We start from the raw sequence: 18,082 nt of genomic DNA on the forward strand, positions 1-18,082 counted from the left end.
AAGTGGCACAGGAGGCTTTTTTGGACTGCCAAATTCACTCACCTCCTCTTGTTTTCTGAACTCGACCTCCATTTGTTTGTTGCGAGGCTGGTTCTTGCCGATGCTGTGACCTGTGATGAAGTTGCTACTAATGTAAGCCAGCTCTGGGTCCTGCTTCCCTGCCTCCTTAATAAGTCTGATACACACAAATAATACAAAGTGCATTAAAGTTGCTTTGGATAATTCAAATAAGCATTTGCTAAATGCTAACTAAATATATCCACTACCATTCTAAAGTGTCAAGTTAGCACGATGTTTTTTTTAAAAGAAATTCATACTGTTCAGCAAGGACACATTAAATAAATCAAGTGACAGTAAAGACATTTATAATTAGGGTTGAGTATAGTTTGAATATTAGCGATTCCGATTCTGCTTATCGATTCCTAGATTCGATTCCAATATGGTAAAAAAAATTTTTAAGTCATCCATTTAGATAAACATATGTATTCCTTTTTGCAAAAGATTATGTTGCAGCTTAATACCATGAACAAAAACCTGCAACCTAAAGACCAACTAACTATTTAACGACTACCTTATATTAATTTCAAACATTGTTCAGTTGTATACAATTTATTTGTGCTATTGCTAATTTGCTTATTTGTTCTTATTGTATTACTGACTGTATTCTTGTCTTTAATAAAGTTCAGAAATTGAAATCAAATTTAAAATAACACTATAGTAAAGGCTGTTGAAACCTCAGCTTTGCCATCACTGGAATAAATTACATCTGAAAATATATTAAAATAGAAAGAAGTTAATTTGAATTGTAATCAAATTTAACAATATTACTGTTTTGACTTTTTTTTTAATCAAATAAAAACTACCTTGGTGAGCATAAGAGACTGCTTTCAAAAACATCTTACTGACCACCAACTTTTGATTGAAATATTGCTTTCATTTTATATTATAATATTTGGTAATTTCATAATAGTGACAAATAACAAGAAAAATTAAGTAAAAGTGAAAAGCGATCAACTCATCTAAAATTGTATATTTGTAAAATCAATAATATAAAAGTCTGAATGTAAATACAGACACTGCACACCCCTACTAAATACTAGGAATTCATGATATATTAGTATAACGGTTATGGTAAATATTAGACATTTTATCAGTAAATTTAAAAGAAAATTATATCTATTGTATCGTTTTTATATATATGCCGTCATTTAGCGCTCAGTTACTATTCAAAATATTAATATACTACTTTCATACTGTCCATTATAATGTTGTGATGCCTAAATTCATTTGTAGATTTAGAGCACATATTATTTGCATAGTATTTTCTGAGAAAGACAGTGGAGCACTGCAAACAAACCTGTTTAAAACAACCGCTGTATATCGCCTTTCCACAAAGATGATTCCACAGAGGATGTTGGTGAAAGGCGAGGGAAAATTTGCTTCGGGCTTCTCCTTTGCCTCCGCCTCTTCATCCTCGTCTTCGTCCTCAGAATCGCTCCAAGAAACGTAATTGTCCTGATTGCGATTGTTGTACCACTCCACGCTCTCAAACTGCTGCCGTTCAAAAGGTTTGTACTCGTGGAGAATCTCCAGAAGTCTGATGACTTTGGGAGTGACAAACTTCAGGTCTAGGGAAGCTGGAGAGAAATGCTCCTCACATAAAGCGTGGATTTTTCTCAGAATGGTGTCCGTGAACAACAGGAACTTGCGGTTCAGCTCTTCCTGTTCATGTTTGATATATTTCTGCAGCTCCCGGACCATGATTCCCGCAGCTTTATCTGCGCACCAAGGGCCCAGCACAGTCAACACGGCACGACAGTCATTGAGCACCTTGGGATAAACAATCACACGATCAAAACAAATCATACAACTACAGACAGTTTCTGTCAAGAGTCTTGTTACATCTTCTTAATTTTGGTCTAGGGTTAGAAGAGGTAACATTGAGATTGTGACCATTATGTGCTTAAACGATGGTGGCAAGAGACAAAATAAGACCCTAAGGGGAGAACCTGTTTGGAGATGAACGTGGGGTCTCTATCTTCTCGATGAGTGAATAAGTTGCAGTCATTAAGAAAATGAAGGGCTTCATCCAACTCGCTCAAAAGCCTCTTAGAGAGCCCACTCTGATCCTGGTACAGCCCACAGTCCAGCACCACCTCACGAGGCTGGGACGCATACCTGGACGTAAATTGACAGGTAAGAAACTTCAAGAAAGATTTATAATAGATGATACTCAAAAGGGGTCATATGATGCTTTTTGATGTTTTCCCTTTAGAGTGTAATTTATCTGTGCATTTATATGATTTGCAAAGTTAGAAAGCTCATAGTGTCTTATTCTAGGGATTTATTCTAACAGAGAACACTGCACCAGACCTGCCTAAAATGACAGATATTACTTCCTCAAACGTCTGTCACAAATGTAAAATATTAGCATAATGCCCGTCGAAAGCATACGTAAAGAACGAAGATGATTTATTCAGTAAATTGCAGTGTTATCGTCATGTCACGGAGATGCTACGTGTTTAGATGCGAAAGCAAAACCGTTTTTTTTTTTTTTTTGCTTTCCGAAAACAGATGAAATAAGGAATCGGAAGTTAAGATTTATTTATAAAGCTGTTCCTGAGTAGCACAACCCAAAAGTTAGCTAGAGCACAGCACATTTTACAGAGGACAGCTTCCTGAACCTGGGAGCGTACAACGCCAGTTTTATACAAAGACTATTTACCACAGTGAAACGTTGGTTCCGATCGATCAGACTGATCATCAGCAAATTCAAAATCCAACTCTGGCTTGAACCGATATGGGAAAACCAACAACATTATTAACTGTCTGTTTACAATTGCTTAAAGACTTGGAAGCTGAAGCCTGTGATTATGGTAAGAGGCATTACATTTTCAACACACGCTTGAGGTGTTTGGTTAATCAGAATGCACTGGGTCTGATTCTGCTGGCCAATCAGAACACTCTCAGCTTTTCGGAAATCAGTGCGTTTCAGAGGGACTTAGAATAGAGGAGCTGCAATAATGTACAGTATGTGAAAAATAATGAGTTTTTTTAACATTAAAGCATGTTATCCTATTGTATTACACCCAATAATCAAATTGATGAACTTTTAAAATGGCATCATATGACCGAAATGTTTACAAGGAAACGCTACCTATCCAGCACCACAAGATCGGTGGCAGTTTCTGCATTGCTCTGCAAAATCTTCTCCAGGTTCTGAATCTTCTCCTCCAGATCACAAGGGTCACATTTGCCATTTAAAATGGAAGCAGTCAGACCCAAAATGCGAGGACAGCCTGGGCAACCCTCACAAATCTGCAAAGAAGATTTACACCATTTAATAAAGCATTATAATGAGGGATGGATATCACCAGCTTACAATATGGTATCTATCTGTTTATCCTGGATTACAGTTAGGCAAAAGTATTCAGTTGACAACTGTGATTAATCACGAAAACATAATTGTGTAAACTAATTTATATCCCCAGCAAATGTTTTAATATCAGGAAAACACTAAATCTCAATACATTATTGTATCAGCACAACTCTAATTACAGCTAATGTATTCTACAGCAATACTCTGAAGTCAACACAAAGATATTTTGAAGAACACTGGAAACCAAACAATGTTTGAGCCCACTGACATCTACTAGATGGAGACACTTATTAGGGCCCAAGCCCTGAAAGGGCGAAGGCCCTATTGTTTCCGTAAGGATTATTTTTTTTTTTTTTCTTCATTATTTTTTTTTTTGCCTTTTTGACACTTTTGGGGCCCTTAACATGCTCAAAAACTCTTGAAATTTTGCACACACGTCAGAACCCGCGGCCATCAGGGCCGGGCTGAAGCTGGTACCGGGGCGTGGCAGGGGGGCTCGACGGCGCCCCCTGGAATGGGGTCCGAAAACTTGGTCCATAAATCAAACACGCTTGCGTGTAATAATATGAAACTCAGTACACATATAGATCTCATCGGGCCGAACAACTTTCGTGCTCTAAGTTTTACAAAAGCCCAACAGGAAGTCGGTTATTATACGTTGTTTGGAAAACGCATACAATGGAATGTGAAATACTCCTCCTAGGGATTTCATCCGATCGACACCAAACTCGGTGAGAATAAAGTCAAGACATTGAGGATGAATTCTTGCGAACAGATTTTTGATATCTCGAACGGTTTGGCCGTGGCGAGGAAACTAATTTATGGCGAATAATGGGACACAGGAAGTGTGTTATAACTTCTGCATACATTAACTGATCTTGATGAAACTTCAGCAGTGTATTCGTTGTAAGAGGCCGATCACATGGATGTGACTATTGTGAGTCAAAGTTATAGCGCCACCAACTGGCAGCAGGAAGTGTGTCACTTTCAAAATGCTTTGAAGTCACCCTCTTACTTTTACCCGATTTGCTTCAAACTTTATGTGTATAATGTAAACACACGGCAGATGTAGACCTGTGAAAGGATTATTGATATCTTAGATACTGTTGCCGTGGCAACGCATCAAATTTTAATGTTCTTTTCGGATGCGTTTGAGACTCTTAGCATGCTTGAAATTGGATGAAACTCGACAGACACATAACACTTATTAGCCAGTAGACATGTGAAAAGTTTCAGAAACGGGCGTGGCAGGGGGGCTCAACAGCGCCCTCTTGAACAGGGTCTGAAAACTTGGTCCATATATCAAACACGCTTGCATGAATTAATATGAAACTCGGTACACATATAGATTTCATCGGGCTGAACAACTTTCCCTCTGTCAAGTTTCACGCCAGCCCAACAGGAAGTCGGCTATTATGGGTTGTTTGGAAAACGCTTGCTGTGGAATGTGATGTACTCCTCCTAGAGAATTCATTCAATCACCTCCAAACTCAGTGAGCATGAAGTCAAGACATTGAGAATGCTAAATTGCGGACGGATTTTTGATATCTCGAACGGTTTGGCCGTGGCGAGGAAACAAATTTATGGCGAGAAAAGAGAGGAGACGAAGTGTTATAACTTCTGCATACATTAACTGATCTTTATGAAACTTTAGCAGTGTGTTCGTGGTAAGAGGCAGATCAGATGGATGTAACTATCGTGAGTCAAAGTTATAGCGCCACCAACTGGCAGCAGGAAGTGTGTCACTTTCAACATGCGTTTGACAAAAGTGGGTGGGTTAGTTTTACCAACAGTTACAAAAATCAGTATATATATTGGTCTCACCGAGCCGGACAACTTTCTAATTTACAGTTATTAGCTCAGAGCAAAAGGAAGTCAGATATTTTGGTTTGAATGTGGATTTTTTGGATATTTCAGACTCTGAGTTTTTAGCTACTCTTCCTAACTGGTTTATTTTATTCACACCAAACTTTTTCAAAATGATAAAGATACATTAAAGATGCTAAATTGTGAACGGATATTAAACATCTCAAACGGTTTTGCTATAGTGAGGGACTAAAGTAAAGTAACACTTAAAGCCTCATCTTCTAAAAATATAATTAAACACCATTTATTTCTATATAAAAGTATAAAAATATCACAACTAAACCCATTTTATTCTTTTTTTTTTCAATTTAATAAATATTTATAAGTTTAAAAATAGTAATTGTACTATTTAGTCCCATAAAAGTCAAGTCATACATAGGGCTATACTGCCCTCTTATGTTCAAAATCAGGTAGGCCTATTGTATCTACTTAAAAATATACTAGGTATGTGACGGTGAGAATATTTTACCACCGGTTAATCGACGTGTGACACCGCTGGGGGCTTTTGAATCGCCAACTTAAAAACGAAAGTAAAATATGTTCGTCCACACTGACATTGATAGTGGTTGAGCGAGCGTTTCAAATTAATTCCTATGGAAGTAGGAATTAACTGAAAAACGTTCACTCTGTTCTGCTCGTTCCTCGCCGTGGATGCGCACCGTTATGAATGCCCGTGCAGCCATGAGCATTTTAGTTTCATTTTAAAATTAGCGCCTTTCGGGGGTTGATTGCTTGAAATTATTTTACAAAAGCACAATGTTGTGTTTTATTGCGACTGTACACAAATATAAGTTAACACTTTGCAGTTTGAATGTCGTCCTGTATAATGACGGAGTATGTTTTTATGTGTCCACTGTTCCATCGCGCCCACGCCACACACACACACGCACACACACACACACACACACACACACACGGTTTACTATCTTTGTGGGGACTCTCCATAGACTTAATGGTTTTTATACTTTACAAACTGTATATTTTATCTCCTCACACTAACCCTACCCCTAAACCTACCCATCACAGAAAACTTTCTGCATTTTTACATATCCCAAAAAACTCATTCTGTATGATTTATAAGCTTGTTTACCCATGGGGACCTCTATTTAGGTCCCCACTGTGACACGAGTCCCCATGAGTCTGTGTGAATTCAGGTTGAAGTCCCCACCGGGATAGAAAAACATGAACACACATATACACACACACACACACACATTCCAGCATTGCAATCTTGACATCGCAGCCTGATCATTATAGCCTTAATAAAATATAATAATAAAATAGTCAACCTAACATATAAAAATTACACTGCTCTAAATAGTCAGTAGAACAATTCGTACATTCACAGTAAGCACCGCTCCACTGTGATGTTTCCAAGCACATTTTTGCGCATGTGAAGAGGATGATTTTTTCCATCAATATTGGAACACGAGTGAAGAACAAAGCCTATAATAAAGAATAGTTTAGCATCCAAATACATGGCAAATGTTGAAACATTTTGATTCTAATGAGAGGGTTACGTGAACCCAACACTGCTTACTTTCATTTTTATTTTTACATTAAATTTAAAGGATTTGGTGTGGAATATTTTGAGTGTATCGTAAAATCAGAATAAGGTAAGTCAAGTAATATTTTCTGTCTTTTATATATTTATATATGTGTGTATATATATATATATATATATATATATACTGTATATATATATATATATATATATATATATATATATATATATATATATATATATAAATATAGCTGCGAGCAGCGATGAAGGGCCAAAGCCGGCGGTACCGCCACCCCGGTGCCTTTAGGTAAAGGCACCGGGGTTGCGGTGCCACCGGCTTGGGCCCGTAATCGCTGCTCGCAGCTATATTTATATATATATATATATTTTTATTTTGTGTTCCACAGAAGAAAGTCAGTCATACAGGTTTGGAACGATGGTGAGGGCAAGTAAACGATGAAAGAATTTCACAATGAAATAAAAATGGACAATTATTGTTTTTTATTAAATATTGCCGTTTATTATAAATGATTTATCCCTTTGTTTTTAAATGAATGTGCCCTCGTAATCTTTAATTAAATTAACTTCCCCTGCCTCTTGCAACGACTTCTCCTCTCTTATGACATGTTTACTGGCATGAGTGACAACCTGTCACTCACATGAGATCACAGCAATAGCAAACCACAACGATTCAATTAATTCCAGATGGACAAAATCAAGTCCCGCCCTAAATTCCATTCTCACTGGATGTGTCACAATAGGAAAGAGAAGACGATCACAACTTCCATTTCATGTCGACTTCAACTCTGAACTTAAGATGTTTTGTCATATGGCGAACTGGCATTAAAATATCTTCTCAGAGTGCCTTTGTTCATCCTTCAGGACTAAATACACGCCCATTAATATACCAATGGATCGACATCTTTTTAGCATTATATGGAGTGACAGTTAGATGAGACCTCTATCATCCCTCTCTTTACACTGACAGATGTGATTTCAAAGCCTCGTTCAATGCCGTAACAGACTGCAATTTCACCTTCATTATTTCCTGATAAGGATGGTCCGTGATTGCAAGGTGGCATTCGTCAAAAACCAGCAGGTTGATTTTTGATAGTGGCAAGACTCCATTCTTTAACACATGCAGGAAGATGTGGCACGTCATCACCAGCACCTGAAAGAACAGACATTATGGGAAAAGAGAGGGATGAGGAGGATAGGAAAATATCACCGATTGAACAGTAACACCTCATCAAGATGTTCAACAATTATATGAATTAATTCATGGGCACATTAAAACGAACATGTTTAAATCACACCTGATTCCCCATAATCTTTCTGTTCCACATCTCCTCAGGCCATGATGTCATTTCCTCTGACATGTAGTCGGCTACCTGGAGATCCGAGTGGGTTCTTACAGTAGATGCTTGCTGAACCACAGATGATGCTTTAATTCGGGAAAAACGAACAAGACAGAATTTAGATTAATCAACAAGGAAAGTTTTGATCATGCTTTAATGGGGAACATGGCAACGCATTTGTGACATGACAGACTAGACAATTACTCACCTGCATTCACAAGGAAAACTGTTCTCTTTTCATCCTCTCCACGGATTTGGTGGGAGAGTTCTTTGATTAGGAGCACTGCGATAAAGGTCTTCCCTGAGCCAGTATTTAAGCAGACTATAGTATTGTGTTCAAGAGCTGCTTCAAGAAGTTCAACCTGAAAATGCAATTGGGTGAAATTATTCAGCAAAATGTAATGTACCATGAACAATAACATTAAACTTTTTTTTTCAATTCAGCAAGGATGCATTAAATTGATCAAAAGTGACAAAACTACGTTGTTTATAAAATATACACTTTATAACGGTTTCATAAGAAAACATATGAACTTTTTATTCATTTTTATTCATTAACTTTTTATTCATTAAAGAATCTTGAAAAAACTGTATCACGGTTTCCTCAATATTAAGCAGCACAACTGTTTTCAACATTGATTACAATGATTTCTGAAGGACCATGTGACACTTAAGACTGATGTAATGACTGCTAAAATTCATCTTTGCCATCACAATAATAAAATACATTCCTTCATTTTTGGGTGAACAAACCCTTTAAGTATAAACAAAAACTTAAAGGACAATACAGTAATCTCCCAACCTAAGAACCTTTTCAAAAGGCTTGCCTGATATTTTCTTGGTGTGTATATGTTGTCATGGATAGCTTCCTGTTGCCACGGGAGACCGAAGAAGGGCCCCATGGGTGAGGAGGCAGGGGTCACCAGCTGTAGGCCAGCCATGCTTATAGACTGTTAAGCAGGGGACCTCCAGTCATCCAGTGTTTATCTCATTGCATCGTGGCCTTCTAATGCTCACTGCAAGAGACAGACATGTTAAGATCAGATCAGTAGGTCACCAACAATAGTGCTGAATTCAACTATGCCACATTGCTGTTACGGTCGTGGTATTTTGAGCGACATGTTATTCAGTGCTGGTCAGGGTGGATTCATCTGGGTTACTGATTATAGATGAGTGTGTTTACTCACAGCGTGTACGTTCCCCACTCTGCTGTGTGACCAGGCCGCACTTATTCTGGGCATCATTATCAGAGCTCTTAAAATCAGCTCATTCTTGTTCCCCTCGAGTTACTCTGCTTGGAAAAACAGACACACACTTAGAACCTGCACAACTCTAAAGAAAGAACAAATGTGTGTTTACATACGGAGCAAACAGGTCTGAGATTATACCGTATTTTTCAATTTCTTTACTTATGGAATCAAGCAAGCACCTCACTACAATGTAGTGATGTGAAACAAACCAAAGAACTATTTTAAGTCGAAATTAAATCAATAATATTTAAAAGCATGACATTTATTGCCTTATTTATTGACAAAGCTGTTGGTAAAATTTACTTTTGGTCACTGGCATAAATTTGGGTTCACTTTGTATTTGATTCTGGCCAAAAATGTCTATTTGTTTTGCATGTAAAGCGACCAACAATTTTGTTATTACAAGCCTAAACTGACATTCATTCAAAATTTGTTTGATTAGTTGCCAAACTATTCTACTGCAGTCATCAGAACTTGTATAATAAATTTGTGCCTAACAACGCCCTTCAGCTGTGACTTATTCATGATAGAGCACAGCCTCTCATACCTTATTGCTTAGGCCAACATAAAAATTATTATATATACTAATTTCATCTTAAATACCTTCCATCATACATTGAGAGTAAGAAAAGCTGCGTTATAGCTTCAGCTGAGAGGTTTATGCAGCTGGCTAATGAGAGGTCTGTAATTTGGGTCTGTATAATAGGTGTTTATTGTGAGAACTGGTGAGAATGGCACACTTGGCACAGCTCGAGGTTCAGGCGAGAGCACGTCTGCAAACAGTGGCGAGCTGTGAGGAAAGCCCTTATATGGAGATGTTTGGGCGTGTTTTATGCAAATGTCTAACCTCATGCACGCGGCCGCTCATTTAGAATACTCCAAATTCACTAACAACAGATTGATGTTAAGAACAAATTCATGTGTGTATGAATGTGTTGTGAATTAGGTGGAGATCTTTCGTAAGAAGCTCTCCTGTGCGTACAAATACGAAATAATCCATGCAATTACTAGTGAATGAGACCCAATGTTACTAAATAATTAATGAAATATGTCAATAATGACAAATGTTTCATAGTTGACTAAATCATCCATATATTATCCATTGCTTTCACCCATTAGCAGTGGGCATTTAAAAACGTGATGTGACTATTTCAGCAGATAGACATGATCACAGTACCTTAATGATGCAGATGGGGGAGGGGCCCTGAGATAATATTCTTTCAATACTGTGAAAAAGAAGAGAGAAAATATAGCTTGTGATAATGGACATATCTCTGGCAAGGAGAGGACAGCTGAATTTGGATGACAACTGGCTTGTCAACACATTTTTGCCACTCAGGATCGAGCGCACACTTTCCTCCTGACAACCGCTGTTCGACACAGCTGCAACAAATCACCACAAGTCATTTCAGCTCAAGTAACACAAGGCTTCATTTTCAGTGAGTGAACACATTTGCTCTTGGTTAAAAATCTGCTCTAAGACTTCATGTTCGGGTTCATGAATCTCTAATGCAACCACATAGGTTATTTACTTTCAGATTTTGAAAACGCTGACACACATCTGTTTCGGTGAACGAAACATTCGATGTTAAACGCTTGGCCGCAAAACAGCTGGCCAGGTCACGGCTGCCCGATTCGACTATGCACAAGCAGATTTCCAGTGTTGAAAATCAAGGCTCGGGACAACTTGTTACTGGTGCTTTATCTTAATTAGTCAGATCAGACCATCACAAAAAATAGTTACTACAGTAATTATAGTATCATAAAACCATTTTAAAAAAATCAATGAGATTTCCTTTTAACAGGATTCAAGAATTTCTGTCTTTTTGAGTTGCAACAACTAGGCTAATAAAATTAGACAAAATAATATGAAATATAAAAGTTACCAAAAAAAAAAAAATTGACATTATCGCTTGTGAATGGATAGGTAACAGGGGGGAAAAAAAGCCCTTTTTTAGGCCAAGGACCCCTTGGTGGATGACAAAGAGATGATGCATGAAAACTGTTAAATACTGCATAAAATAGTTGCATATAGCCTATATAATGATTGGATTAATGACAAACCATTAGCAGATTAACTGAATATCAAAATGCTTGATAGTTGCAGCCCTATGTCTTTTTTATATCAGTGGTGGCCAATAACAAGTTAGAAGTAGAAGTTAGAACTGTTGCATTATAGTAACACCTTATACAATGGTTCATTTTTGTAAAGCCACTATTCTTAATTCTATCTATAATAAATATAGGATAATTGACTATTTGATTAGGCTGATTTACTGCAAAACAGATGAAGTGAGGTGCTCTTATTTTAACTGAGCAGAACTACATCCACTTGAACAAACCAGCATGGACGTCTAGACTTCCTGTTAACCTCTAGCCACGCTGTAGGCGAAACGGCTGGCCAGACTGGCTGCATACCGCAGTCCCAGTCGAGTTTCAGAACAAAGCGCTGAGCATGACCTACATTACCATGTGAATGACTCTGGATATAGCGGCAGCTATGATTCTGTGAGGACTGATTGTTTACAAGTAAGCTTCAATCCAAGATTAAACAGCTAAAATCTCTCAAAAAAAGTGCCCACTACAGCAGAAACACGTGCCCAAGAAAGGAGAACTTGCATTGTGGAACAAAAACAGTGGAGAAACCAGCTGTCCTTAAATTGGTTCAAACATAGACTTAAAAAAAAACAATACAGATTGATGCATTTAGAACTATGAGTTCCATTACGACTCTAATCTTTTACATTTCCATTAAGAAGATATTCATATACAAACAAGACAAAAACTGGCTTCAAAGTAATTACACATGCAGGAGTTCCAACGTAAACGTGCCCAACACCTGATTTCAGGCCTCCAAAACTCACACTTGTCACATGAAAGGGCCCCTCAGGCCAACCCATCCAGCGGGTCACCTGATCTGACCCTGAAAATAAAGGGCAAGTTTCCATAACCCCGTCTCATGCACTCATAAATTCTCATCAATAATTCATTCTGCTTACATTACTGTCACTTTACTTTGAAGAATGCAACTAGTTGATTCAGCAGCATATGGCATTTGCAGCGCACGTGAAATTTTCTAAAGAGATGCAGCAGCAAATCTATAAACTAAATGTCAAGTACACAACTTTACAGTGTTATTCTTCTGTTGTGTCTGCATTTCTAGAGCTCATTGTAACCCTGAACGTCAGACTAAAATCAGTTATTAAAACCAGTTTCCAGATATAACAATTCATGAAATAAGCACAGATCAACTTGCATCACACTTAGTTTTGAGTTTGAAGCCTTTAATATGGACCTGATGGATCTGTCCAGATTATTGATAATAATAATAATTCATTACATTTATATAGCGCTTTTTCTCAGCACTCAAAGCGCTTTACATAGAAGGGGGGAATCTCCTCAATCACCACCAGAATAGTAAGCTTTAGTAAGTTGCTTATTTTATTAATAAGATGCCAAATTTATGACAAGTTAGTTGTAGTTGTATGTTAGTTGTATTTAAATTTTCCAATAAAAAAATGATAGCAACAGAAGCTTTTGTAAATGACATAGCATTAAAGCAATAACTGGCTTTGTAATCAATCAATAAAAACTATAATTATTTTACCTCCGAAGCATTAATATCAAAACACCAAATGTCAGCAGAGTGCATAACAAAATCAACTTCACAGCATATGTTGAGTAAAGCATTTTAAAATTAACCCTATAATGAACGTTCATCATGTGGATTATATATTCGTATGGTTTAAATCAAAGTACAATAGTACCATCTGATACCATGACTATACCAGTGCTGCCACACAAGTTTTTAGGATATAGCAGACATCATAAACACATTGTGGTGCTAATAAGATACTTGTGGTATTACCAAGGTACCACAAACAACCTGACAGATCCTATTAAGATTTAATTTTTTTAATAAATAATCTTAATGCAACATCACATTTACTTCATTTAAAATGAAAAGGAAAGACAAAACGCTTTTAATCATCCTTGATGGCACACAAGCAGCTTTGCCCACATTTCTAACACTAACAGATGTCAAGCAGATGAGAACCAAAACCCTCCAGCAACATATTTACCGCACAATACACATCATAATCACAAATGCATCTAAACAACTAAATATGATTATTTATGCATATCAGTTAGGCCTCATTGCGACCTTGGCCTTGAAGCCAGCAACACACCCAAACACCCCCACCCCAACCCTCCCACACACACACACACACACACACACACACACATCGTGAATCTGTCAGTTTGCCAACCACAAACGTGATTCTTGAACTATACTCTTATTTGATCACATGTGAAGTACATCACCGAATCTGTCCTAATAATAAATACGTCTGCCATGTGAATCAGACGGCTAACAGACGCGTGTAGCTAAAAAGGCACCGTCATGCAAGAAGAAAACACAACATGCATTGATTTACTCACTTAAAACGTCTTATAATAAACCATGTATTGCATTTAAACAGCCAGGGACTGAAAGCATATACAGTTTTTAACTGATGTAAGCCGGACAGTTCTGTTTTTAATGGTGGTACGTTAGTGGTTAGCACGCGAGCTCGTGTTAGCTTCGGTTGTTTTTATTGATTATTTCAGGATCACGAGAGGAAGAACACAAGCGATCAGGCCGCGATGTGTTTGTATATTGAGGCGCGTGCTCACCGATGGTGAATTGTTTTATTGGTCGTGTTGTGTTGAAGAATGTCTTGTTAAACGGTGCGGCGCCCCTCTCTCCCCATTCCCTCCTGCTGCTGCTGTTGTCAGGCTTCTGCACGCGAGTGAAGTCTGCCACTACGAGGAAAGCGGGAAGTGTGAGCACAGCTACTATGAACACAACTATTCCATAGCAATGGTGATTCTTTAAAATAAAAGTCTCCGCCAGAAGACAGAAACTAAACGTGTGTTGCTTTAACTATGGGCTGTGGAACTTTTGAGAAACAGAAGCACACATTTCATACTTACACTAGTCTATTAATGTCATAAACAATTCCACCACAGCGTCATCTGTTGTGCAACTCAATATTTGTGTTGTGTTTAATTAAACATTTTTTGTTCTGCTAACATTAATTAGTAAACTAATTAAATAATAGTTTAATGTTCCTCCACGTTCGGTCCACAATTTATATTTACCTCAATTCTTGTTTGTTTTCTTCACACATTGCGATGATAATGACGTCACAACCGTGAGGTGTTTTTTGAAACGTTTATGTAATAATGAATCTCTTTTTTTCTACATAATCACTTAAATTGTTTATAAGTATTTCATTCTTGTAAGCTCGGGTGTAACATTAAAATTCATACACAAGAAGCATAAAATTCGTAAAAGTAGCAACAACAACAACAACAACAACAACAACAAAAATATGGTAAAAAGTTTCCAAGACAGTTTTATGTGACCTTCATGTAACAAAAAGAAAAGAAAAAAAAACTGGTTCATAAAATTGGCCAAAAAACAAACAAAACAAAACAGTTACATTTGTATTTCCATAGCTGTGTAAAATATATAAAATAAAGTAAAATCATAGTACAAACGGTAGTATTAATGCGATGTGAAATCAGAAGTTAACGGCATAAAAAAGGAATCAATTATTCTTAATGTAACTAAAAATAAATTGTAAATAATAAAATGTTCATATATTTGATGAATAGAAATGACAGAGCAACGATGGACCATGTAAGACAGCAGCTAGAAAAGTGCTACAAAAATATATTACAACTAAATATATGTTTCCTCTGTAGTTCAATTTAAAACGCTACCAAACTGGTAGGCCTACCCAGAGCATCTGAGAGCAAAGTTATAATGGTATCTTACTACCATCTACTGGTAATTTTAGGAACGACCGTCGTTTCAGAGAGAGAAACGTTTGTGACGTATATTTGAATCTGGATCACAGTTCCTGTTGTGATGTATATCAGAGAGAGCTGCACTTAAGTGGGAAAAGATTTTAGATCATATAAAAAAAACGTGCAAAACTGACATAAGAGGAAAGACACCATAGTTCCTGTCTTCTGCACTGTCATAAAACAACACATAAAGAAGCAATCGTAATATACATAATACTAAAATAAGTCTAATTTAAAATGCCGTAAACTGTATCAGTGAAAATGAATATTACTTTAGTGTTTATCTGATTAGTCTTATTTAACGTATACGGTGTACATACTGCTCATCATCCAGTACTATTCGAAAACGCTGCACTTTCCCGAGATGCATCCGCTCCAGCTCTCTTCCTTTAGACCAATCAGAAGGATGGTCAGAAAACCCTTTTCTCTGATTGGCTTAAAGCTGCAGATGCGCAATTTTCAAAGTCGGCTAACTGCAGAGCTCGAGACTCGTAGTCAGAGCGGACAGCAAATAAAGTGTTTTCAAATAACCTGCGGTATTGGAGGGATTTAAACGGCTTTATCATCTTATTTTATCTGCTTTTAAAGTATATCAGTTAAACGGTACGTGCATTTGCGAATTTTTTTCTCATTAGCTTGTTGTTTTTGTCATTTATTTTGTTTAGGCGTAATTTAGGCTGGACAATGTCAACATAATGGATCTGATCTTTGTGTTGTATTTATATATTCGTGTATTTTTAAGTGGCGCATATATATGTAAGCGACCTTTTAATGTGACTTATTTTTGCTAATTGACTCCTGCTTTTGTTTAAAGGTTAACTTAAATTTAAAGGGCATTTTCTGACCTGGAGCCCAGAAGACGCTCCTTTAACATGGCATCATCACAGATACCAGCAGCCAAAAAAGATGAGAAAGGAAGAAATATACAAGTGGTTGTACGATGCAGGTGAATGTGCATGTTTATATATATATATGTATATGTATGTATGTGTGTGTTTGTATATGTTTAATATATGCTATTTTAAGCGTGATATTTATTTTTATTTCTCTTCTCTCTGAGACAATTCTCTACAAATGTAAAGCTGCCACGTTTTAAATCAATTTATACAATTTATTAATTACAATGTTTGTTAGCCAAAAGAATGGTTTTATCATTTGTGTTGTTTTTCTTGTTTCATAATTGCTGAAAAGCATAATATAGGATATGTATTTACTTTTCTATGATTTTAACTATATTTTATTTATTTAGTTTTGTTCTTTGTTTGATTAATGTTTATGAATTTGTTTATTAATCTAAATAAAATTGTGTGTTTATGAGATGAAAATTAACATCTCAGTCTATATCATTCTCATGTCTGATGTGCAATTCACAGGCCCTTCAACACAGTGGAGCGTAAATCTGCCTCTCATACCGTTGTTGAATGTGACCAGAACAAAAAAGAGTTGACGGTCCGTACTGGAGGCGCCACGGACAAAGCCGCAAGAAAAACATACACTTTTGACATGGTTAGTTTTTGGCTTGTTTTCCACCCACATCCTGAGTCTTTACTAATGTCCAAATCTTTTCCTGTGCAGTAATGCTCATTAAATGTCCGGTCTGGTTTAGGTTTTTGGTCCTTCTGCCAAACAAATTGACGTTTATAAAAGTGTGGTTTGCCCCATATTAGATGAAGTTATTATGGGCTACAATTGTACTATATTTGCGTGAGTATCTCTCTTTAAATATAATATCATTCAACTTTACCTGTTGTGTTTCTAAATTTATATAAAGGGTTTTTCATCAATTGTTTTTAAATGAATAACTCAATTATGAATTTCGCTGGCAAAAAGCTGGCATAGCATTAAAAAACACAATATTTTGTATTTATTTGTTTAATTTCTGCTTTCTAAAAGATATGGACAAACTGGAACAGGGAAAACCTTCACAATGGAGGGTGACAGATCGCCCAATGAGGAGTTTACTTGGGAAGAGGTAACATTTGAGAGTTGCATTTTGGCAGTTCTGCAGCAGTATAAAGTGTATCTCCAAAAGCTGTTTAGAATAATACATTCAATTATTAGTGTTTTATTTCTTTTCTAAAGGCCACTAATGTTAACAAAGGTTTCTTGCACCAGCAACTATTTTAATTTAGTTTAATGGAACTCTTTCTAGCCTTGTTCTGACTCTTATTTTTGCTACTGTGCCTTTATGACTTAGATGTAGATGATATCTATTGTGCTCTTTGCACATTAAATAAATAATAATGCTTTCTTATTGAGATTTTGCTGTTGGGCCACAGTATCAGTACCAATATTTCCTTGATATGATCTGCTCAGGGCCTTTTTTTTTTTTACTTTCACCTTCTCTCTCACAGGACCCTCTGGCTGGAATTATTCCCAGAACTCTTCATCAGATCTTTGAGAAACTGTCCAATAACGGCACAGAATTCTCAGTGAAGGTATCTCTGCTGGAAATCTATAATGAAGAACTGTTTGACCTGCTCAGCCCTGCTCCTGATGTCACAGAGAGACTACAACTGTTTGATGATCCCAGAAATAAAGTATGCTTCTAATGTATTACACCTCCCTATAATATCCATATCATATGAAAATATTCACTCAAATCTGACATTCTGTGTTTCTGTCAGAGGGGTGTGACCATTAAAGGTCTGGAGGAGATCACTGTGCACAACAAGAATGAGGTATATCAGATCCTGGAGAGAGGAGCGGCCAAGAGGAAGACGGCCTCCACCCTCATGAATGCTTACTCTAGGTAATAACTGGATCCTTGCATCTCAATTTAAGAGACAAAAAAAATGTACGCCATTAAGTTGTTCATTGTTTATAATGCCCCTCTTCGACTTATTCCACCAGTCGATCCCACTCC

At 36.9% G+C, this 18,082-nt stretch overlaps 2 protein-coding genes across 2 annotated transcripts in view; one reads left to right on the forward strand and one right to left on the reverse strand.

The window, feature by feature from the left end:
- The window catches only part of dicer1 (dicer 1, ribonuclease type III), a 36,359-nt gene extending 22,197 nt beyond the window's left edge, over positions 1-14,162 (reverse strand). The window contains 11 exon segments of the mRNA XM_079853614.1: positions 43-175; positions 1,358-1,830; positions 2,010-2,178; positions 3,158-3,318; positions 7,786-7,920; positions 8,066-8,193; positions 8,316-8,469; positions 8,935-9,123; positions 9,295-9,398; positions 10,535-10,583; positions 14,035-14,162. Coding sequence (XP_079709740.1) covers positions 43-175; positions 1,358-1,830; positions 2,010-2,178; positions 3,158-3,318; positions 7,786-7,920; positions 8,066-8,193; positions 8,316-8,469; positions 8,935-9,048 — 1,467 coding nt within the window. The 5' untranslated portion in view covers positions 9,049-9,123; positions 9,295-9,398; positions 10,535-10,583; positions 14,035-14,162.
- Positions 14,163-15,686: 1,524 nt separating this feature from the next.
- The window catches only part of kif11 (kinesin family member 11), an 11,921-nt gene continuing 9,525 nt past the window's right edge, over positions 15,687-18,082 (forward strand). The window contains 8 exon segments of the mRNA XM_079854125.1: positions 15,687-15,819; positions 16,031-16,162; positions 16,590-16,722; positions 16,823-16,920; positions 17,110-17,188; positions 17,571-17,756; positions 17,844-17,968; positions 18,070-18,080. Coding sequence (XP_079710251.1) covers positions 16,089-16,162; positions 16,590-16,722; positions 16,823-16,920; positions 17,110-17,188; positions 17,571-17,756; positions 17,844-17,968; positions 18,070-18,080 — 706 coding nt within the window. The 5' untranslated portion in view covers positions 15,687-15,819; positions 16,031-16,088.

The sequence above is a fragment of the Squalius cephalus genome, assembly GCF_949319135.1.
Source record: "Squalius cephalus genome assembly, chromosome: 20".
Taxonomy (NCBI): domain Eukaryota; kingdom Metazoa; phylum Chordata; class Actinopteri; order Cypriniformes; family Leuciscidae; genus Squalius; species Squalius cephalus.